Genomic DNA, 18,768 nt, shown 5'->3' with positions numbered 1-18,768 from the left:
ATACCTGATTCTACAATGTTAATTAATGCTCTGACCCTGACAACCTGTGGATTTTATACTCAGCCCTGCTTCACCATATTCTTTGCAGTTAACCTTGTTTTATGACGTAAATCTCCTTCTGAACCTTAAGTCATGCTAATATAGTGTTAATAGACTTCATAGATGCGCTAGATATCTCGAAAAATTATTCCCAATCAGTTTAAATGTCAGATTTTCTTTTTATGAGTTTGTTTGACTATATTTGGCTCTTGATTGAAACAACATACATTCCTCATAATTGAAACAATCCCTTTGTCATGTTTGTATTCACGCATTCCAATATTTGTTTTATTCTGTGTATATTAATTTTGCCAGAGCTTCATAGGTGGCATTTAATAAAAGCATCTTGGCACATATTCCAGAATCTGCACATGATGCTTTGCAGATTATTATTGAGCCAGTAGTGTAAGAGAATGAATCGAGTTGCTTTCTCCAACCAGATCACGCAGGGTGGCAAAGTGGCGCAGCTGTCCCACAGCACTGCACATCTGGATTCAATCTGGACCTTGGTGCTGTCTGTGTGGAGTTTGCACAATCTCCCTGTGCCCGAGTGGGTTTCCTCCGGGAGCTCTGGTTTCAAAGAAACATAGAAACATAGAAAATAGGTGCAGGAGTAGGCCATTCGGCCCTTCGAGCCTGCACAGCCATTCAATATGATCATGGCTGATCATCCAACTCAGTATCCTGTACCTGCCTTCTCTCCATACCCCCTGATCCCTTTAGCCACAAGGGCCACATCTAATTCCCTCTTAAATATAGCCAATGAACGGTGGCCTCAACTATCTTCTGTGGCAGAGAATTCCAGAGATTCACTACTCTCTGTGTGAAAAATGTTTTCCTCATCTCGGTCCTAAAAGATTTTCCCCTTATCCTTAAACTGTGACCCCTTGTTCTGGACTTCCCCAACATCGGGAACAATCTTCCTGCATCTAGCCTGTCCAACCCCTTAAGAATTTTGTAAGTTTCTATAAGATCCCCCCTCAATCTTCTAAATTCCAGCGAATACAAGCCGAGTCTATCCAGTCTTTCTTCATATGAAAGCCCTGATATCCCAGGAATCAGTCTGGTGAACCTTCTCTGTATTCCCTCTATGGCAAGAATGTCTTTCCTCAGATTAGGAGACCAAAACTGTACGCAATACTCCAGGTGTGGTCTCACCAAGACCCTGTACAACTGCAGTAGAACCTCCCTGCTCCTATACTCAAATCCTTTTGCTATGAATGCTAACATACCATTCGCTTTCTTCACTGCCTGCTGCACCTGCATGCCTACTTTCAATGCAACCATTGCAACCATGCAACCATTTCCTTCGCTCCATAGATGCTGCTGCACCCGCTGAGTTTCCCCAACAATTTTGTGTACCTTTTGCCTACTTTCAATGACTGGTGTACCATGACACCCAGGTCTCGTTGCATCTCCCCTTTTCCTAATCGGCCAGCTAATATCTCAGTTCTAATGAAAGGTTAACCCTGCTACCTGATCTATTCAGTATTTCCAACAATCTCTGATAAGTTTGTAGATTAATTGGCCTGTGTAAAATTGTCCCTAATGTTAGGGGTTTGGATGAAAAAGTGGTATAACATAGAACTGGTCTGTGTCAAAAAATCATTGGTCAGCACACACTCTGTGGGCCGAAAGGCTTGTTTACATACTGTTTTTCTAAACAAAACTTAACTTAAAAAAAGGTTATGTGGAGAAGACAGGATAATGGGGTCGAGAGGGGAAGATATTTGTTTAAGAAGGAACTGCAGATGCTGGAAAATCGAAGGTACACAAAAATGCTGGAGAAACTCAGCGGGTGCAGCAGCATCTATGGAGCGAAGGAAATAGGCGACGTTTCGGGCCGAAACCCTTCTTCAGATAGTTCAGCCATGATTGAATGGCGGAGGAGACTCGATGGACCGAATGGCCTAATTCTGCACCGTTGACTTACGAACTCATAAACGCACGGGTTTATCGTTGAAGAAGTAATGGTGTGCAAGGGGTGTCCCGGCAAGGAAATCTAATCGTGGCTGACAGTGTACTGCCGAAGGGTTAAATTCACCTCTCCGGCTACGCTATCAGTGGCTGTTCGACAAGCAAACTTAAAATGTGAATTGTAATTTGCATAAATTGCTGACTCAAATATTCCATTAAGCCCAAAACGTGACCTCTTGGAATAAGCACAGGATTAAGTGGCACATTAGTCTCTGTGCACCATTTCAAATCAGCTTAACTTTCTCCAGTAGAAAGGGAAACAGATTGAAATGGCAGGTTGGCTGAATTTTGTTATAGATTACAGGATGCTGGTGTCACGAGTGGGTCCATCACTCTCTGGCCTAATCCACTTAAACTGGGACACGGCTTGCAATGTCTCTGGGCTTCCACTACACCTCACATAGGCAATACCCATAGATTGCAACATGCTGGAGTAACTCAGCGGGACTGGCGGCATCCCTGGAGAGAAAGAATGGGTGACGTTTCGGGTTGAGACCCTTCAAACTGAGACGTCACCTGTTCCATCTCTCCAGGGATGCTGCCAATCCCGTTGAGTTACTCCAGCTTTTTGTGTCTTATCTTCGGTTTAAACCAGCATCTGCTGTTCCTTCCTCCACAATCACTGAAAATGCAACAGGTAAAGATCTCACTGAAGCAGGCCAACTCTGTTCCTGCAGGCGAAATGTGTAGGACCTGTCCTATCCATGTACCTGTCTCAGAGGGCAGTGGAGGCAGGTTCTCTGGATGCTTTCAAGAGAGAGCTAGATAGGGCTCTTAAAAAAAGACGTTTGCTTAACATAATGCACTCACATAAATCTCACGACCAAGAGTTAGCTATCATCTCACTGGATGCAGAAAAAGCGTTTGATCAAGTAGAATGGGATTATATGATTAAAGTATTGCAAAAATTCCAATTGGGAGAGAACTTCATTGCATGGATAAAACTATTATATAACAAACCTACGGCTAGAATACTAACTAATAATTTATTATCCTCGAAATTTGAACTATCAAGGGGCAATAGACAAGGTTGTTCATTATCTCCGCTGTTATTTGCTTTGGTAATTGAACCCCTTGCTGAAAAAATAAGAACACACCTGGATATTTACGGTTATAATACAAAATATTCAAATAACAAAATATCCATATATGCCGATGATGTACTACTGTACATCAAAAAACCACAAATTAGTATACCGAATATATTAAATTTAATTGAGGACTTTGGATCCTTTTCAGGATATAGAATAAATTGGAACAAAAGTGAAATTATGTCGATAAAACCAAAAGACTCAACACATCTCAGGAAATTCCCCTTTAAAATAGCTACAGAAAAATTCAAATATTTGGGAATTGAAATTACTAGAAATTACCAGGATATGTTTAAAGCCAATTATAATCCCCTACTTAAGAAATTAAATAATTTGATTAAATTCTGGAAAACACTTCCGATGTCCTTAATAGGCAGAATAAACGCTATAAAAATGATTTTCTTACCACAAATTCTATACCTATTTCAATCAATACCTATATATCTCCCAAAAGTTTTTCAAAAAATTGGACTCAGACATTACAAATTTCATATGGGATTATAAACCCCATAGAATACAAAGAACACACCTTAATAAACGAAAAGAGTGGGGGGGTCTAGCGCTCCCTAACTTTATGTATTATAATTGGGCAGTAAATATTAAAAATATGATTCACCTGCTGGACAATTCTGCCCAGCAGGCGGACTGGATTGTAATGGAAAAAGGGGATTGCTCCCCGAGTAATATAGGAGCGATTATCCTCTCACCAATAAATCTGAATAATAAAAATTATAATAAAAACCCAATTATACATAGCACAATTAGAACATGGAAACAAATAAAACAGAATCTAAAATTAAGAAACCTATCTCTCTCAATACCAATAGCCAATAACCCATCGTTTTAAACCATCAATCATAGACAAATCATTTATACATTGGGAAAGAATGGGAATCAAAACGCTCGAAGATCTGTATGAAGTGGGAAAATTACTATCATTTCAACAACTACAACTGAAATATAATTTGAAAAATAACCAATATTTTAAATATCTTCAAATTTGTGATTATTTGAAAAATACACAAAAGACTATCATAATATGCCTTCCGACTTACTGGATGAAGCAATGAAGACAAAGGCGGAATCAGCTAACTTAATATCGTACTTATATAATATCATTTTAAACATAGAAATACCCACAACAGATGGAATTAGAAGAGACTGGGAACAAGAATTAGCTATAAAAATTTCAAAAGAGAGCTGGGATAAACATTTACTACAGGTGCATAAATGCTCGATCAATGTACGACATACGCTTATCCAATTCAAAACATTACATAGACTATACTATTCAAAAACTAAATTAAATAAAATCTTTCCTAATGTTTCACCAATCTGTGATAAATGTCTGTGTCAAGAAGCTACCATAGCGCACTCTTTTGTTTTTTGTACAAAAATCCAAAAATTCTGGCATGGAATATTTGATATTTTTTCAAAATTAATTAAAATAAAACTGGTACCAAAACCAGAATGGATCATTTTTGGGATATCGGAAGGTATCCCTGAATTAAACGTGTATCAGAAGAATTTACTCAATTACGGGCTAATAATGGGAAAAAAGCTCATACTTAAATTCTGGAAAAATGCGCCCACACCAACAATAAAAATGTGGATATCAAATATGTTTGAAACATTACATCTGGAAGAGATGAGATTCCTCTTAGCAGGTAAAGCAAACCAATTCCAAAAGACGTGGTCTACGTTTATGGACCTATTACAAGCATGAGGTGCAATAGTAATTTTAAAAATAAATAAATAAATAAATGGTATCAGGACCTGGCATTGGGAGATAAAACAACAAAAACAGACTTGGTTGGTAGTCTTTCTGCGGAGTTTAATGTTATAATAGAGCGATTGTCCTTACTTTCTTTTTCTTTCTTTTCTAGGGTCTACTTTGTTACTTTACTTCCTTCTCTAACTTCTTTTCTAAGGGGCTTTCTTTTCCCAACACTCTCCTGCACTTCACGACTCTAGCACACCTTCTTTACTTTCCTTACTTCTATCTTTTTCTTAAAGCTTTAAAAAAAAAAAAAAATGAAGCGGTACAAAAAACGTATTAAGATATATGTGTTGTGTGTTATTGTAATTTACCGTACTTCTAAAAATAAAAAAAATTTTAAAAAAAAGAAAAAAAAGCGGAGTCAGGGGATATGAGGAGAAGGCAGGAACGGGGTACTGAATGGGGATGATCAGCCATGATGTTGGCTCGAAGGGCCAAATGACCTACTCCTGCACCTATTGTCTATTGTCTATTGTCTATTGTCTAAAGCCCCTGTCCCACTTTCCCTAGTTTCCCCTTGATGCCAGCTGTAGTTATTTTATAATATCGGGGCTATTTTCTTTACTCGTGGACATTTTTCAACATGCTGTAAAAACGTCCCGACTTACCTGATGCCCAGAGTACCTGCGGCTGGCATTACGAGCCGATACGAAATATCTACGGGCTCCTACGGACATTCTCCAAGTTTGAATCAAGGGGAAAACTCGGGAAAATTCGTGAGTAAAGTGGGACAGGGGCTTAAGTGTTTCTTAAATGCAAAGGGAAAGTATCAGGTGGTTAATGATTTGCTGGTGACACTTTGCTCCCTTTCCCACTAGGAAGGAGATGTTATCAACACACAATGTGGATACCAGAAACTACATCAAGAGGTAAGGAATGCGTTACATTCAAGATCAGATCAGCCATAATGGTATTGAATGGTGAAGAGGTTTAAGGGCTTAAAGGTCCATTCCTGCTCCTTACTGTTTACAATCTGTGGGAAATTCGAAGTATGCAGTGAGTGGATCTGATCAGTTATTGCAATGGGATGGAATTAAATTGAAGATCATCTTTAATCGGGATTTGAACACGCCTGAAAAGGAATAGCTTAGTTTAGTTTAGAGATACAGCGCGGGATCAGGCCCTTCGGCCCATCGAGTCCGCGCCGACCACAATCCCTGCACATTAACACCATCCAGGGACAATTTACACATACACCAAGCCAATTAAGTGACACAGTGTGGGAGAAAAAACCACTCGGTCACAAACTCCGTACAGACAGCACCTGTAGTCGGGATCGAACCCTGGTCTCCGGCGCTGCAAGTCCTGTAAAGCAGATACTCTACCGCTAGGCCACCGTGCCGCCCTAGTTACTGGTGAGACTTAGTGAGGGAAAGTTTGCATAGTGACAAAACTTTCACAGGCCCAGCAAGAAGCAAGAGGCAGAATTCTAAGCTGCTGTGCTTAATATGGGAGCCGGCAGCTATTGTCCTTCTTTGTGTGGGAGTTGGACCAGGAGTGCATTAGTTAGCTACATTAAATTTACAGTGCCACTTATAATTCCCTCAGTCCTCAGCCATTTCAAATGTTGGATCGAAAATGTGCTTTAATTGAGTAAATTAACAGTGATACATCCAGCATTAAGGTTAATGGAAGATAACATCATCCCAATATTACCCCGTTACGAGGTTTATCATATTTGATGCAAAACTTAAGGGGACTCATCAAAATTCACCAAAACAATGGAGTCTTTGACTCATTGACATTCTTGGAGCTAACAATGGTTCTGTCGAGACTGAATTGAAACTTGTACGAATTCAGAGCAACAGCAGACATTCCCCCCAGATTAAATTTGTTTTCTCGATCCTGCAACCTCCTGCTTCAGGGAGAACAAATAAAAACATTATAAAAACTCAGTCAAACTTTCAGCGTCTTTGAATTGGGTTTCCTTCACAGATTAACTTGTTTTTTGCTCTCTGCGGGACTCACCCAGATTCAATTTAGGTATTGTTGCCGAGAGATTGGAGGTGTATTCACGTTATACACAGACGTGCCATCTTCACGAGCCTCAACGTCTGTGACATTAGTTTATCAGTGATTAGATTAGTCGGGCCAACAGAGTGCTTTAGATTTGAGGAGAGAACGGGATGTGATGGAAGCACTCGAAGGTAAACATAGTTGAACAGCACAGATACAGCACAGCTCAGAATAAAAGGACGTACCTTCAGAAAGGGGAAGAGGAGGAAGTTCTTTAGACAGAGGGCGGTGATTCTGTACTCCAAAGACGTACAGGTTTGTTGGTGAATTGGCTTGGTGTATGTGTAGATTGCCTCTAGTGTGTGTGCAATGTGCAGGGATTGCTGGTCGGTGCGGATTCGATGGGCTGAAGGGCCTATTTTCACGCTGTGTCTCTAAACTAAAGTAAAACGCAGATCGGCACCGCTGTGCCTCTGCACACGCGTGGAGCGTGCACAGGCTACCGTTCCCGACTGACTGCAGTGGCACAATACCACAGCCGAAACTGTCCTCAAAGAAAGCATACAAAAATGCTGGAGAAACTCAGCGGGTGCAGCAGCATCTAAGGAGCGAAGGAAATAGGCAACTTTTCGGCCCGAAACCCGGAAGGGTTTCGGCCCGAAACGTTGCCTATTTCCTTCAGTCTGAAGAAGGGTTTCGTCCCGAAACGTTGCCTATTTCCTTCGCTCCATAGATGCTGCTGCACCCACTGAGTTTCTCCAGCATTTTTGTCTACCTTTGATTTTCCAGCATCTGCAGTTCCTTCTTAAACTCAAAAAAAGCATTATGTGTACAAGGGAACTGTCAATGCTGGTTTACACCGAGGATCGACACAAAATGCTGGAGTAACTCAGTGGGACAGGCAGCATCTCTGGGTAAAAGGGAATAGGTGACGTTTCGGATCGAGACCCGACTCCAAGTCTGAAGAAGGGTCTCGACCCGAAACGTCACCCATTCCTTCACTCCAGAGATGCTGCCTGTCCCGCTGAGTTAGGCCCCTGTCCCACTTCGGAAACCTGAACGGAAACCTCTGGAGACTTTGCGCCCCACCCAAGGTTTCCGTGCGGTTCCCGGAGGCTGCAGGTGGTTGCCGGAGGTTGCAGGTAGTGGAAGCAGGTAGGGAGACTGACAAAAACCTCCGGGAACCGCACGGAAACCTTGGGTGGGGCACAAAGTCTCCAGAGGTTTCAGTTCAGGTTTCCTAAGTGGGACAGGGGCATTACTCCAGCGTTTTGTGTCAATCCCGAGAAAGCTTTGGCAGATCTCAAGCAAAGGTTCCTTGCCATGCAGGGAATTGCAATCCAACTAAATATGATGGGAATGGCTTTCCAGATCACAGCACCTGCAATTATCTGAGATTGAGGTCCGGGTTGATCTGAGCTTTATGTTCCAGCGTGTGGCAAATTAACCTGCACTGTGGCAAATTAATATTTCAGCTTCATGCAGTTGCAACTAGGCATGCTAATGTTCAAATGAATAAAGCAAAATTAACATTTCAACAGCAACCTGGCTTGGCAACCTTGATTAAACATCCACTGCTGACTCCTCAGAGAAGTTAATAACTTCCTGTTCATAGCAGGAGATGGAGAACATGGATCCAATTTAGTTTAGTTTAGAGATTCAACACGGAAACTGGCCATTCGGCCCACCGGGTCCGCGCCGACCAGCGATCCCCGCACATTAACACTATCCTACACACACTAGGGACATTTTTTACATTTTTACCAAGCCAATTTACCCACATACCTGCACGTCTTTGGAGTGTGGGAGGAAAGCAAAGATCTCGGAGAAAACCTGCGCAGTCACGGGGAGAACGTGCAAACTCCGTACAGACAGCACCCGTAGTCAGGATCGAACCCGGATCTCTGGCGCTGCAAGCGCTGTAAGACAGCGACTCTACCGTTGAACACCAAGTTCAACCATCTAGGGACATGGCATGATTAACAATATATTGGTGTTTGCCTTGACATCTTTTATTTCCATGTCCAATGATATGATACGTATTAGTATCCCTATTCCTTGGAGCTCTGTAAGATGAGGGGTGATCTTATAGAGACACGAGTCTGAAGAAGGGTTTCGGCCCGAAACGTTGCCTATTTCCTTCGCTCCATAGGTGCTGCCGCACCCGCTGAGTTTCTCCAGCATTTGTGTCTACCGGTGATCTTATAGAAGTGTACAAAACCATGAGAGGAATAGATTGAGTGGATGCACAATTTTTTCCCAGTGTCGGGGAATTGAGAACCAGGGGACATAAGTTTAAGGTGAGGGGGAACAGATTTAATAAGAACCTGCGGGGTCATTTTTTCACACATATGGGACGAGCTGCCAGAGGAGGTAGTTAAGGCAGGTAGTATCGCAATGTATAAGAAGCATTTGGACAGGTTCATGGATAGGACGAGTTTAGAGGGAAATGGGCTAAACGCAGGTAGGTAGAACTAGTGTAGATGGGACATGTTGGGCCGAAGGGCCTGTTTCCACACTGTATGACAATGTAGGTGTGTATTTTCCGATATAGTCCCATGTGTGTGTTTGACATTGTATATATACTTGCAGGCATGCATGCATGAGATATTAGTTTAGTTCATTATTGTCATGTGTATTAAGGTACAGTGTTACATTCTATTCAGTCAGAGACTATACAAGATTATAATCCAGCCGTCCATAGTGCACGGATACAGAATAAAGGGAATAACGTTTAGCGCAAGATAAGGTTCAGTAAAGTCCGATGAAGGGTCTCGACCCGAAACATCACCCATTCCTTCTCTCCAGAGATGCTGCCTGTCCCGCTGAGTTACTCCAGCATTTGGTGTCTATGTCTGATCAAAAATAGTAAGATTAAACGAGAACTTACCAGTTTGAAGTTTGATCTGTATTTTATGAGGAGTTACGTTGAGGGATTACGTGAAGAACCCGCTCAGCACGCATGCGCGGCATAATTCCAAGCAGCGGTGTGGAATCACAGATAGACACAGTTATTGAAGTAAACATAGTAAAGACAAGGAGACATCAGTTTATCAGTTTAACCCATATTATTGAGGGTGGGAGCGGAGGGCACGTAATCCCTCATCGTAACTCCTCATAAAATACAGATCAAACTTCAAACTGGTAAGTTCTCGTTTAATCTTACTATTTTACTTCGGAGTCACTTGAGTGATTCCGTGAAGACTTCAAAGCTCTGTGATTTCAAACCGTGTAACAGGTATTATTTCACGCACTGCCGAAGTCCTTGAGGGAGGAAGTGTGTTATCGTAATCAACCAATGAATCTGTTTGTAGAAAAACACAATGTCGCGCATGCGTGCTGAGCGGGTTCTTCATGGAATCACTCGCGTGACTCCGAAGTAAAATAGTCCGTAGTTCTTCTTACAAGCATATGGGTGCAACATAACCGTAGAAATTAACTGTTTCAGGATCGGGTGAAGGGTGGTCAAGAATAATAAATAGCTATTTCTCCTTCAATCTCCTGTTTTTTATCTCTTCTTTTTCTCTCTCTATTCTCTCTCTCTTCTCCTTTCCTTCTTCTCACTGTTCGGTATCACGCACTTCTCTATTTTTCTACCATTCTCTTTCTTTTCTTTCTTTTACTGCTAAAAAAAAAAATAAGAAGTTGTACATAAAATATAACATGTCAATATATATTAGGTATCTACAAGGTACCACATTAATGTACTTCTAATAAAATTAAAATACAAAAAATAATTTAAAAAATAGTCCATAGGTCTCTGCAACAATTTAAGAGGAATTCTCATGTTGAACGCTGTTGATTTTGTTGTTTCACCCACAGCGTGTTGAGGTGGGCACGACCATCCATGCCCGAGGCTGTGTGGATGCCATTACTTTGTGGTTTGAAGACAACATTGGCCCCACAGTGGGAATACTGATTGCCATTCTGCTGCCACAGGTAATCTCTTGACTCCATATTTGTGCGTTTCAGCGTCCTACAGAGTGTTCAAGCAGCTCCGAAAGGTCAAAGTCAACTAGTAACCAGAGTTTATTATAGGAGTCTTGGAGCATGTGTTTGTGATGAACAGCTTAAGGGCCTGTCCCACTTGGGCGACCTAATCCGCGAGTTCTGGCGAGTTTGCCCTCGACTCATACTCGCTGCATGGTCGACACGAGGTCGTAGGAGGTCTTCGTAACTCTCCTTCATGCTTGAGAGTGGTCTCCGCGTACTCGAGGCCTCAGCTAGGTCGCGGCGTTTCTTTCAATATGTTAGAAAATGTCCGCGAGTAAAAATAAGTCGCCATGGGAAAAAATCGATGCTTTTTTTACTCGTAGGTAAACTAAACTAAAAAAATGAGGTAGGACTGGGTTATTAACTGTTAACATGGTTGGGTTGGGTTGGTTTTAATTCATCGCGGATTGTCACCTTGTCGTGGTGGAGAAGCTTGTGTGGACCTGAGATCCTAAGAGCGATGCCGTCTGGAGCTATGCTCCTGGTAGGACCACCCAAGGTCGAGGGGGAGGTCCCTGACAAAGAGCAATCCAACCAAGACCTCAACGGTGGAACAGGCGGAGGATGGTTGCTGACCTTAGTGGAGCGTCACAACGGCTGGGAAGGCGGATGAAGGCTGCAGCAGAAAAGGGTCTCCGGTCGTCTTGGACTCCACGCCACTGGATCCTGACCCAGATCTGTCAAGGACCGTGTGGTGGCTGTCTGTGCACCAGTCTCCCCACGTTAAACAAAGTCACGCACTGGCGTCCTCCATATGGAGAGGACAGTCGTACTTGTTTCGAGTGACCACCGATGATGATGATGAATTTAGAGATACTACTTCGTGGCTCTAACCCTGAAAAAAACGCATGCAGATAACATGTATCCGACCTCTCTGTCCTGGGCCTCCTCCACGGCCAGAGTGAGCAACACCGGAAATTGGAGGAACAGCACCTCATATTCCGCTTGGGGAGTCTGCATCCTGGTGGCATGAACATTGAATTCTCACAATTCCGTTAACCCTTGCTGTCTCCTCCCCTTCCTACCTCTCCCTCAGCCCTCGGGCTCCTCCTCCTCCTTTTTCCTTTCTTCTCCCCCCACCCCCCATCAGTCTGAAGAAGGGTTTCGGCCCGAAACGTTGCCTATCTCCTTCGTTCTATAGATGCTGCTGCACCCGCTGAGTTTCTCCAGCATCTTTGTTTACATCAGATAACGTGAAATGTGTGAATCTTAGTGCGATGGCATCAATGATGCTGAGCAGAATCTAATCAGTCAATATATAATAAAAAATGAAAGGGCCATGTTGATAAAGCAAGAGTCACTTATTATTTAATGCAATCACCTCTGAGTAATTCCACTTTCTTCCAGAGCTTTGTAAGTCATGCATTTTTGAAGAGAATGTTTCTCATTTCATGTGGCTGTGCTGAATGATCTCAGTGATATGAATCCGCCGTGCAGCAACATAAAAGTTGTATTAGGAGTTCACACTAAAGGGATAGGATGTTATCTCTGTTTTAAAGCCTGTAGGTTATTGTACCTCACACATGTGTGTAATGGATATTTGAGCTGCCGGAGGTGACATTACAGACCAAATTAGCTTGGATCAAGGATATCAAGGAACAAATTTTGTTTCCAGGACTCGGTGTTCCTGCAGTGAATTAGTTCATTCACGAAGGCGCGTCAGCCACAATTGTTAAAACACTCTCGCAATTTCACAGAGCTGCTTAGAGTAGGTGAGTCAAGGGACCTCAGGGATTGTTTTCAATGGAAGGGATTTAAAAGGAGGAAAGGGGGCGATTTTCACTTCTGTAGCTGAATTCATAAGCAGTGCTCGATTTGGAATGCAGTTAGCCAACTGCAAATTGAAATATGTAGGAAGGAGCCACAGATGCTGGTTTATATCGAAGACCGACACGAAATGCTGGAGGAACTCAGCGGGTCAGGCAGCATCTTTGGAGGAAAGGAATAGGTGACGTTTCGTGTTGGAACCCATCTTCAGATCCTTGCAGATCGAAGTATTTTATTCTTGAACTTCCACTTTAACCATTTTTCATAGAACGTAGAACAGTACAGGACAGGAGCAGGCCCTTCGGCCCACAATGTCCAGGCCGAACATGATGCCAAGCTAAACTAATCTCTTCTGCCTGCATGTGATCCATAGAAACATAGAAGTTAGTTGCAGGAGTAGGCCCTTCGGCCCTTCGAGCCAGCACCGCCATTCAATATGATCATCGCTGATCATACAGAATCAGTACCCCATTCCTGCTTTCTCCCCATACCCTATGTGTCTGTTAGCGCGAATAGCTATATCTACAGTTACTCCCTCTTGAATATATCCAGTGAATGAATGAATAAGTTTATTGGCCAAGTATTCACATACAAGGAATTTGCCTTGGTGCTCCGCCCGCAAGTGACAACATGACATACAGTGACAGTTAGGAATGACACATAAAACATAAAACATAACCAATAAAACATTATCGATTAAACATGTGAATTAAATAAAATACCAGAGCAAAAAGAGGCAACAGATTTTTGCTTATTGAGTAGAGCTACTACTCGTGGAAAAAAACCCAGTTTTTATGTCTGGCTGTGGCAGCTTTGACAGTCCGGAGTCGCCTTCGAGAGGGAAGTGATTCAAAGAGTTTGAATTGGCCTCCACTGCCTTCATTGAAAGAGAATTCCACAGATTCACAACTATCTGGGCGAATCTGTTGATCCATGCACCTCCATTCCCTGCATATGAAACAAGTTTGAAACAAGTTTATTCATGGATAACCCCTTGAGATGGACAGTCATCTCGTTTTCGAGGGGGTCCAACATAGAACATACAGCACAAGACATAACATACATAAAGGCTCTCATTGACCCACCTACCCACACACCAATCCCATAACCCCTCCATCCCCACTTGTTATAGTTTATAACAATTGTTAATTGGCTTTACATATCCAATAATAATAACAGTTATATGTTACAGCACAAATGATCACACACAGAGCAAGCTAGATAAAGGAGCTCGAAGACTCTAATATTAGAAACAGGTACATGGTTTTATAAGGAAGGGTAAACGTGTATTTTTAAATAGACGAAATGAGCTAATAGTTCTTATGGTACTAGGCAAAGTGTTCCAGTCAGAAGGAGCTTTGAATTTAAATGCTCGTCTCCCAATTTCTTTGTTAGTTCTTGGAATGAAAAAGAAGGGTTGCTGAATATGTCTTAGTGAGTATGAGGGTGTGTATGGTAATAGGTCTTGTTTTAGAAAAGAAGGGTAATTGAGATGGATGCATTTAAAGATGAACTGGAACCAGTGGTAGCATCTTCGAGCGTGGGGGGATAACCAGTTTAGAGTTTCGTACATAGAACAGTGGTGAGTTATATATGGACACCTTAAAATAAATCTGCAAAGACTATTATAAACTACATTGAGAGGTTGAAGATGGGTATCAAATGTATTCTGATAGACAATATCAGCATAATCCAGTGTTGGTAGTACAGGGTAGTAGTTGAAAGACAATTATTTTTCTCATCTGAAAGGTGAAACAATTTATATGGCGGTAAAGAATAGCTACGTGTCTATCCGAAAAGCATCTTAAATATGACCATCATACCTGCATCGTTTCCTTCAGTTCCCTCGTATAATTTGATGCATTTTTAATCTTAAGACCCTAAGTCATTTGAGACTTAAATCTGGCAGCCACCGTTGATATATACTGTATCTTGTGGGTACAAATCAGCTAACTTTGTTTCTATGAGTTTTTGAAATATCTGGTATATATTCTTTTTTTTTTAAATTTATTTATATTTTTATTAGAAGCAGTGTACAAAAGTATAAACTGCGGCATATGACATCATACATTTATTGTACAGCAATTTTAATTTCAGCAAAGATGAAATAGAAAAAGAGAGAAAGAGGAAGAAAGAAAGAAAATGAAAGAGGAAGTGAATGTGTAAGAATAGAACCCCTAAACTACCAAATGAGTGTAGTCGAAGAGTGAGTAACGAAAAAAAATAGGAAGAACGGAAAGAAATAAAAAGACAAAAACGGAAAAAAAAAAAAAAAAAAAATGTTGATATACCTGCTTCATTTCTCTCCCCATATCTGGTTTATATTCCAGCATGAAGCAGACACACCAATAAACCAAGTTAAATATCATTAGGGAATCGTATTAGTCATGGATTTCATTTAAAGTATTGACATTAAATTCATGATGTTTCTAGATTTTTTTATTATGATATCGGGAAAGATTTGATGCTTTGCTGCTCTTGGTATAAATCTTATTTAATCTTTGTTTCTGTGAGATTTTTTTTTGAAAAAGTACGGTATATATTCCAGCGTAAAATCCACACCAATAAAACAAGTTGAAGAATCATTAAGGGATTGGACTAGTCATGGTTTGATGGGTTGAAATTTAAGTCACGAAGGTCGAGAATTTGGACACTGAGCCATTGAAGTCGTGAGTTGGTTGGAACTGATTGGGCGTGACTATCCTCCAACTGAAGGGTCTGTCCCACGGGCATGCGACCTGCATGCGGCAAGCACGACCTAAAGTGCCGGTCCCATCAGCATGCGCCTGCATGCGGCAAGCGCGACCTAATGTGGTCGCTTGAGCCGTATGGCATGTGGCAAGTGCGACCAAACCAGAAGTGGGAGCCGCGCGGAGGTTGAGTGAGTGACACGACGTCGAGGCGGCTGCGGGCCGGCAGGCCGTTGCCGCGCGGAATTTTTAAACACGGTCAGTTTTTCGGAGCCCCGCGCGATGTCGGGACCAGCTCCGCACAACTCCATACGGCTCCGGCGATCGAAGTGGGACCGGCCTCGTGAGGCCGTACGGCTCAAGCGACCACGTTAGGTCGCGCTTGCCGCATGCAGGCGCATGCTGGTGGGACCGGCCCTTTAGGTCGCGCTTGCCGCATGGAGTCGCATGCTCGTGGGACAGGCCCTTAAGTAAGCAAAACGTAACCCCAGGGCCATGTCTGGAAAATGAACATTATCTCACCATGGTAGATAAAAATGCTGGAGAAACTCAGCGGGTGAGGCAGCATCTATGGAGCAAAGGAATAGGTGACGTTTCTTCAGACGAAGGGTCTCAACCCGAAACGTCACCTATTTCCTTCGCTCCATAGATGCTGCCTCACCCGCTGAGTTTCTCCAGCATTTTTATCGACCTTCGATTTTCCAGCATCTGCAGTTCCTCCTTGCACATGGATTGTTGGTCGGCACAGACTCGGTGGGCCGAAGGGCTTGTTTCCACATTGTATCTCGAGACTAGACCAGACTAAGGTTTTGTGAAGGTACACAAAAATGCTGGGGAAACTCAGCGGGTGCAGCAGCATCTATGGAGCGAAGGAAATAGGTGACGTTTCGGGCCGAAACCCTTCTTCAGACTGATGGGGGGTGGGGGGGGGGGGGAAAGAAAGAAGGAAAAGGGGAGGAGGAGGAGGAGCCCGAGGGCGGGCGGATGGGAGGGTGGGAGGAGACAGCTAGAGGGTTAAGGAAGGGGAGGAGAGAGCAAAGGCTAGCCAAATTGGGAGAATTCAATGTTAATGCCATAAGGGCGCAAGGTCCCCAGACGGAATATGAGGTGCTGTTCCTCCAATTTCCGCTGTTGCTCACTCTGGCAATGGAGGAGACCCAGGACAGAGAGGTCGGATTGGGAATGGGAGGGGGAGTTGAAGTGCTGAGCCACCGGGAGGTCAGGTAGGTTATTGCGGACTGAGCGGAGGTGTTCGGCGAAACGATCGCCCAACCTACGCTTGGTCTCACCGATGTAAATCAGCTGACATCTAGAGCAGCGGATGCAGTAGATGAGGTTGGAGGAGATACAGGTGAACCTTTGTCGCACCTGGAACGACTGCTTGGGACCTTGAATGGAGTCGAGGGGGGAGGTGAAGGGACAGGTGTTGCATTTCTTGCGGTTCTTAAGGTTTTGTGAAGTTTGTTGAACAGGTTCCTTAGTTAAACAAAGTCTTTGGCATTCTGAATTCACTGAAGCATATTAGCGTTGTAATGTAACTGTTTTGTACAGTTCATGGCATTTAGCCTTGGAGTTCTGACTGGCCTTTCCCTCGCAGTGGTAAGTGCATTGGTATTTGATGGTCTGCCTTGATAGATGTGGAGTTGTTTCTGCTCGAGTAGATTACCTATCCCGCATAGTGAGCATTGTTCATTAGTTTGGAAAGCGGGCACATCCCACATGAACATTATGGATGATCCAACAAGCATGCTGTCAGATTGTTGGCCAAATGGAAAGGTCAGAAGAGGAACAAGGAAATCAACAAACAAAGTCATTCAACTCCTCTTAATGCTGGATTAATGTTATCACTTTCTTCACTGAAACAATAGACCATAGGTGCAGGAGTAGGCCATTCGTCCCTTCGAGCCAGCACCTCCATTCAATGTGATCATGTCTGATCATCCACAATCCTGCCTTCTCCCCATATCCCTTCACTCCGCTATCTTTAAGAGCTCAATCTAACTCTCTCTTGAAAGCATCCAGAGAATTGGCCTCCGCTGCCTTCTGAGGCAGAGAATTCCACAGATTCACAACTTTCTGGCTGAAAAAGTTTTCCTCATCTCTGTTCTAAATGGCCTACCCCTTATTCTTAAACTTGTGGCCCCTGGTTCTGGACTCCCCCAACATTGGGAACATATTTCCTGCTTCTGGCGTGTCCAATCCCTTAATAATCTTATATGTTTCAATAAGATGTCCTCTCATCCTTCTAAATTCCAGTGAGTACAAGCCCAGCCGCTCCATACTATCAACGTATGACACTTGGAAAAAACATACTGGAGGGAGACAGGCGTTTCAATCCATGCTGCATTCATCTCCTTCCTTATACAAATCCACCAGCACAATCCTCTGCTTATTGATCTTATTGGCCTTCTCTTCTGTATCCAAAGCTCTCATGCATCCATGGCTCTGAGTCTTTGCAGGAAACTTGATTATAGCATTGGAGAGGCACTGTGGTGCAGTGGCAGAGTTGCTGCATACAGTGCCAGAGACCCAGGTTCGATCCTGACTATGGGTGCGGACCACATGGGTTTCCTCCGGAGGCTCCGGTTTACTCCCACACTCCAAAGACGTGCAGGTTTGTAGGTGAATTGGCTTCTGTAAATTGTCCCTTGTGTGTAGGATAGAACTGATGCACAGGTTGGTCGGTGTAGACTCGGTTGGCTCAAAGGCTTGTTTCTACGCTGTATTTCCAAATGAAACTAAACTAAAAACTAAACATGAAGCCACTGGCTGAACTTTGTTGCCTTCCACCACAGTGAAGAATGCTGTGGTCGATTTTTTGTGTTAAATCTTTATTGTGTATTGTGTGTTCTTTTTAAGTGTATCGCTGCTGGCAAATTCATTTCACTGCATGTGATGAATAAAATTGACTTTGACTTTGACTTTGAAATCCTTCTCTCCTCTAAGGCTGACATAGATGATCACATACCCTCAGCATGTTTCCCTCAAACAGGTCTGGCAAGCCATTTACCTCCTCCATCCCATTTATGTACTAATTGATTTGTTAATTGCTGGTTGTAAATTTCCCACCAAGGAAGGCTGATAGTAGAATATTCATGGAAGCTTTCATGAGCATGTGAAACGGTACCCGGACGTGGGGCCGACGGACAAGAAGCCGAAGCAAAGATGTGGAAGCCAAATATCCGAATGGAAACGAAGCCTAAACGCCAACTAACCGAAAGGGCGGGACACCTAAATGCAAACTCACCGATAGGCTGCGTCGCCTAAAAGCAAACTCACCGAATGGCTGCTCTGCCCAAACGCTACCTACCCGAAAGGCAGCGTTGCCTACAGGCCAACGGGCCGAATGCAGGATTGAGGGATGAACATTGTCCCACCCCTCCGCTCCACCCGACCCACAGCCCACGGAGGATGGCCGTGGGAGAGTGGGGGCTGTCCCGAGGGATGCGCGCATCTTCGGCCACTTACAACTTGG

The 18,768-nt window shown here is 43.1% G+C and overlaps 1 protein-coding gene across 2 annotated transcripts in view; it reads left to right on the top strand.

The window, feature by feature from the left end:
- Positions 1–18,768, top strand: part of LOC116967248 (tetraspanin-15-like) — a 140,506-nt gene that overhangs the window by 70,784 nt on the left and 50,954 nt on the right. For both annotated transcript variants that reach the window (XM_033013710.1, XM_033013709.1), the window contains exons 6-7: positions 5,706–5,756; positions 10,666–10,782. In XM_033013710.1, the coding sequence (XP_032869601.1) occupies positions 5,706–5,756; positions 10,666–10,782 (168 nt within the window). The remainder of the gene's footprint in view (positions 1–5,705; positions 5,757–10,665; positions 10,783–18,768) is intronic.

Source organism: Amblyraja radiata, chromosome 39, assembly GCF_010909765.2.
Source record: "Amblyraja radiata isolate CabotCenter1 chromosome 39, sAmbRad1.1.pri, whole genome shotgun sequence".
NCBI classification, from domain to species: Eukaryota; Metazoa; Chordata; class Chondrichthyes; order Rajiformes; family Rajidae; genus Amblyraja; species Amblyraja radiata.
This window is presented reverse-complemented; position numbering and strand designations above follow the sequence as displayed.